General features: G+C 33.9%; 1 protein-coding gene across 1 annotated transcript in view; it reads left to right on the forward strand.

The window, feature by feature from the left end:
* Window positions 1-6,210, forward strand: part of LOC144245678 (ubiquitin carboxyl-terminal hydrolase 9X-like) — a 137,960-nt gene that overhangs the window by 10,003 nt on the left and 121,747 nt on the right. Inside the window, 1 exon segment of the mRNA XM_077781009.1 lies at window positions 770-988. Within this exon segment, the coding sequence (XP_077637135.1) occupies window positions 770-988 (219 nt within the window).

Below are 6,210 nucleotides of genomic sequence, written 5' to 3' on the forward strand. Positions count from 1 at the left end.
ATCACCATATGTAAGCCACACATTTTATCAAATGTATTCTGTTACTGATTTTAAGAGTCGACTATTTTATATGCCTTATGAAAGAAAAATACTAAAGATGGCAAATAGAAGACTCCCAGTATAAGTAGGACCATATTGAGTATAATTTTAATTATAAATTTAATTTTAATACAACTGATAAATTCTGACAGCAAGATATCTTACAAGCTTTAACTTTGGTAGAGTGAGAAAAGAAAATCTTAGCTGGAAATTTAAAACAGAAGCCAATANCCTTTTTCTTATGTATAACATAGAATTAATTATTTAAGAGTTATAAATAAACATAATATTTTTCTATGGATTTCAACTTGGAAACTACAACATATCTGATTTAGATGGCTGATCTCCTAGTCTTAGATACTGACATAACTTCGAATGTGTAGGGTGTAGAATTACTGCCTCTAGAGTACAAATTTCAAAGAGAGAAAATGGTAACTTGCATGGCTCCTTTGTGCATGCAGGGTAGAAATGGACAACCTATCATCCCTACTTAATATCAGGTTTCACATAGCTTTTGAAATTAGATGCATTACAAATTGAAGTAAATAATTACTAATTTATTTTTACTGTCAGCTTGATCACTGTATTTGTGAAGTTAAGCAGAATTCAGGTGACCAAGATATAAAATGGAGAAAGTGAACATTAATAACAAACTTAGAATGTTTCTGTGCTTGAAATTACAAATCTGTTTTAAATGAATTTCTTTTGTCCTTGTTCCCTTTCATAACAGAGGTGTATTATTAACAATACTCATCGTCTAGTGGAGCTTTGTGTGGCCAAGTTGTCCCAGGACTGGTTTCCGCTTCTAGATCTTCTTGCCATGGCCTTAAATCCTCATTGCAAATTCCATATCTATAATGGTACACGTCCATGTGAATCAGTTTCAACAAATGCTCAGTTGCCTGAAGATGAACTATTTGCTCGTTCCTCAGATCCTCGATCACCGAAAGTGTGTTGGTTTTCAAAATTAAATCCTATTTTGTGTTTGTTACCAACTTGTGACATGAACCTCTATTTAACATAATGATCAGTGTGTAACTGTTTTATGTGGAGTTTTGCTTGAAAAGCACATTATTTAATACATTCAGTTGAATCATTAAATCAGGGGCCAACATCACAATAACTCATACCTGAATAAAGCTTATTATGTATTGATCAGTTGATGAATATGCTCATATTGGAAACTTAGTATGTTTCTCCTCTAAAAGCAGGGTACTATATTTGCTCCTTCAGTGTTCACAATGACTTTAGAGAATATAACTGCTGTAATTCAAGAGTCTGAACTGTACTTTGCACTTATATGTATACTTAATAGCAAAAGCATATATTTAAGTACAAGTGATGTAAAAAATTTCTAAATTTTGTTTCTTTTGTTAGATGCTATTATTTCTTAAAATGTGTTTGATTTTCTTATCAGAAAATCTTAGTGTTGATTAGCATAAAATCTTAGTGTTGATTAACATCTGAGTTTTGGGCCAAGTAAATAATTTTTCAGTCTGTATTCATTTTGTAGAGAAGGCATAGTTTGCTTAAATTGTAACTAATTTCAAGGAAGCACAGCAGAAAAATTTAAAAACTAGTAATACATCAGGAGAGCTAAGAGATCAGCCGAAAGTACTGAATGAGACCTGGCTATACAGAGAGATGGTCTGTTTTGTATGTTTATCCTAATGTGTCAGTGACTTACAGGTCATTTTAATGGCTTTTTGATGTCTCAGAGACTACTTATTATGTTCATTTTGATTAATATTTGAACCTGCAGAAAGAACATAACAGTAGAAGCCTGAAACAGAACTTAGTGTATTGTGTTAGTGTACACACACACACACACACACACACACACACACACACTGCAAAAACAATGACAGAACAACACAAACTGCCTGGAAAGAAATGTGAAATTTATAGATACACAGATGATTTTAACTGTTGGGTTACCAATTTGGATACTGTTCATTTCTTTTCCTAGTCTAATTTTCATGGTCCTAACTTTAGTACCTTGCTGAACAGGTTTGGTCAAGGCAAGCATCCTTGTTTCTTCCAAATCTTGGAGGAAATGCTTTGATTTGGTCATTTTGTTTGATGTTTGATAATGGGTTTTCCACATGTGGCCTTTCTTATTTTGAGGTAATTTTCTTTAGTTTTTGTCTTTTTTTTGGTGTTTTTATTGTTATAGATTGTTGAATTTTGCCTAATCCTTTTCCTGTATGAATTCAGATCATATGGGTTTTTTCTTCTTTCATTATGGTAATGTGGTCTATTACATTAATTTTGTATATTAAGACATCCTTGCATTCTAGGGCAGAACATCTCACTTATTTGTGTTGCTAGTATATTATTGAGTGGTTTTTTAAATCAGTATTTATCAGGATTCGTCTCTAAATAATGGTTTTGTCTGGATCTGGTATCACAGTAATCCTGGTCTTTTAAAATGAGTTAGAATATATTCCTTCCTCTTCGGTTGTTTGAAAAACTGAGGAGATTGGTGATAATTTTTCCATAAATGCTTGTTAGCTTTTATCAGAGAAGCCTTTTGGTCCCTCATTTTCCTTGTTGAATGGTATTTGATTGCTCAGTCAGTCTTCCTACTGATTATAGGCCTGTTCAAATTGTTTCCTCCCTATCATTTGTGGTATAAGGGGTGTGTTCTAGAAATTTGTTCATTTTATCTATGCTACGTAACTTTTATTGACTCAGTACTTTCAGTAGTTAATCATAGTGCTTTCTAATCTTTTTTCTTATTTGTGAACTCTATAGTCAAGTCCTCTGTTTTCATTTCTGATTTTGATTGAGTCTTTTTTTTCTACTTACTTATCAAAAAGGTTATCATTTTGATTATTTTTTCATAAAACAACTTTTTTTTTTATTTTTTTTTCCCTCTATTTCTGTCTTTTACTTTTTTTCGTTTTGAGAGAGAGAGTACACACAAGTAGGGGAGAGGGGCCAGAGGGAGAGAGAGATGGAGAGAATCTTAGGCAGGCTCCATGCTTAATGTAGAACCAACACAGGGTCTGATCCCATAACTCTGGGATCATGATCTGAGCCAAAATCAAGAGTAGGACAGTCTAGGGGCACCTGGTTGGCTCACTCGGTTAAGCATCCGACTTTGGCTCAGGTCATGATCTTCGTGGTTTGTTGGTTTGAGCCCCGTGTCGGGCTCCGTGCTGACAGCTATCTCAGCCTGGAGCCTGTTTCGGATTCTGTGTCACCCTCTCTGTCTGCCCCTCCCCCGCTCATGCGCGCTCTCTCTCTCTCTCTCTCTCTCTCTCTCTCAAAAATAAACATTAAAAAATTAAAAAAAAATAAATAAAAAAGAGTTGGACAGTCTAATGACTGAACCACACACTGACCAAACCGCACAGGTGCCCTTCTAGTTCCTTTTAAAATGTAAGGTTACATTGTTGAGTTGAAATTTGGTTTTTAAAAACATGTTTGAGACTGTAAATTTTCCTTTGGGCACTGATTCCTTCTTTGATCTAAGAGTATGTTGGATTTTTTCTGCATATTTTGTGGGTTTTCCAGATAGTCTTTTATTAATTGATATCTAGTGCTGTTTCACTGTGTTCTGAAAAGATGTTTTCTATGATTACTGTTACTAAAAGACTTGTTTCTGCAAAATGTTTCAAGTACACTTACAAAGCATATGTATTCTGCTCTTACTTATAATGTAAATAAGTAACCTGAAAGGTTTGGATCTGTTTTGTGTAAGACCACGCTTTGCTTTTTTTTATCTTTTCTGTTTAGTTCCATTATTGAAAATGCTGTATTGANTTTGGGTTACTATTTGAATTGAATATATTTTTCCATCTTTTTCCTTTAAACTCCACATATCCTTAGATCTAAAGTAACTCTCTTAGAATACATTGTGTCATTGGATTCCGTTTCCTGTTCATTTTGCTGATCTAAATCTCTAGATTAGAAAGTCTATCTTTTTATGTTCAGTGTTCTTACATTGATAAGGAAGGATTTATTAGTACCATTTTGTTACTTGTTTTTTGTATATCTTTTAGCTTTTAGTATATCTTAAAATTTTAGGTGTATCAATTTCTTTGTTGCTGACTTTCATTTATTAAGTTGATTTATTTGGACTGACATGTTTTCTTTACCTTCTCGTTCCGTTTTGGGTATAAATGTTCACTCTGGTTACAGTGGAGATTAAATGTAACATCCTAAGGTGAAAACAGTCGGGTCTAAACTGATACCAACTTAAATTTAGTTGCTTACAGAAACTNGATTTAAAAGGTGAGGTTATGTGCCCATATCAGAACCATGTTGGTTTTTAGGTTGATCCATTTGTTTACCTTTCAAGGTGTTTTGTTTTTTATTTTTTATATATTTTTAAATGTTTATTATTTGAGAGACAGAGCATGTTGGGGGGGGTGGGGTGCAGAGAAAGAGGGAGGCACAGAATCCAAACCAAGCTTCAGGCCTGAACTATCAGTAGAGCCCGACATGTGGCTCAAACTCCCAACCGTGAGATCATGACATGAGCCGAAGTTGGATGTTTAATCGACTGAGCCACCCAGGCGCTCCTAATGTGTTTTTATATATTACTTTAGAGTATTGAATCAGTGTCAACCATCTTTTCAGCCTCAGAGTCTTTTCAGCCTTTCTTCTAGAGCAGGTCTGGTGATAATCAACTTTCTCAAATTTTTTTCTTAAAATATCTTGATTTCTTCCTCATATTTGAAGGAATGTTTTATCAAATAAAGAGTTCTCACTTTACAGTTTTTCTTTTAGCACTTTAAATAGTATTTATCTGGCCTGTAGGTTTCTCCTGTGTAATCACTGATTACCATTACTGAGAATCTTCTATATGTGAAGAGTCATTTCTTTATTGTTAAGATTCTTTTCATGTACTTAATTTTTGTTTGGTTATAATCTGTCTTGGTGTGAGTCTCATTGGGTTTATCCTCCTTATAGTTTATCGACCTTCTTATATTTCCTCAGATTTGGGAAGTTTGATGCCTTCATTTCCTGATAAGCTTTCTGTTCTTTTCTTCTTTTGTGATTCCCGTAGTGTCATTTTTNTTTTGTTTTGTTTTTGTTTTTGTTTTTTTACTCCTCAGACTTGATAACTTCAGATGAACTGCCTTCAGGTTGTTACTTTATTCTACCTGTTTGAGTCTGTTGTTGAACACTTCTAATCAATTTTTAAGTTTTTGTATTTTCATCTCCATAAAATCCCTTTTAATTCCTTTTTATAATTTCTTTTTTTGAAATTCTCATTTTGTTTGTTCATATGCATATTCCTTGCTTCTCTTATTTTGTGTGTATTCTTTAACATGTTAAGCACATTTAGGCAGTTTTAAGGTTTTGTCAAGTAAGTTCAGTGTCTTCTGTTTCTCCTTGGATGGTTTCTGGAAATTTAATTTGAAAAGTGACCTGGTGCTTGCTCTTAGGCTTTGCAGGATGATTACTTGCCAGGGAAGACCTTCATTAATGAGCTCAGTATGAAGGCTTAAAGTCTTCTTAGGCGTTTTCTGGGCATGTGTCTTTACATGCACTTTTTCCAATTCCAGTTCTTCTTTGTACAAAATTAGTTTAAAATGCCTTCTTTCCCTAAAGTAGCTCATCCCCGCTTATTGGGGCTTTAGGGGTTCCCATTGTATTTCTCAATCAAAAGTTTGCCTTGGAGTCTTCTGACTTACTGCTGCTTTGGCATTTTCATAAACTACACCTGCTCTTTCCCATGGCTTTCTCCTAGCCTTAGTTCCAAGCTGCTTTTGTTTTTCTGACTTCCGAAATATATGATACAAGACAGCTCAGGCAGCTGACAGACAGGTTATAATGTTACAGATTTAGTCATCTTCAGTTCATGTAATGATTGAGGATAAGACTCTAAAATGTGCTTCTCTGGCCAAGTTAGGCATTGATAAGTAAAATCACATTAGAATGGTCTGTTTTGGTGACTGTTTTTGATTCAGTGCTTGCTTGGCTGCTATAAATTTTTGACTGATTTCCAGAGGTCCTGGAAATAAATTCTTTCACAAGGATCTTTTGAGCTTCCTAATATGACTCTTGCTTAGGTCATTCTCCAGTTTAACCTTTTAAATGAAATGTAAAGGTCAGAAAATATTATAGTAACTTTATTGAGAAATTAAATAATTGTTTACTGGAGGTTTTATAATTTTTTTAGGGTCCTTTATTAAATTCAGCATTTAGTGATAT

This window comes from Crocuta crocuta, unplaced genomic scaffold, assembly GCF_008692635.1.
Source record: "Crocuta crocuta isolate KB4526 unplaced genomic scaffold, BGI_CrCroc_1.0 scaffold2088, whole genome shotgun sequence".
Lineage (NCBI taxonomy): Eukaryota > Metazoa > Chordata > Mammalia > Carnivora > Hyaenidae > Crocuta > Crocuta crocuta.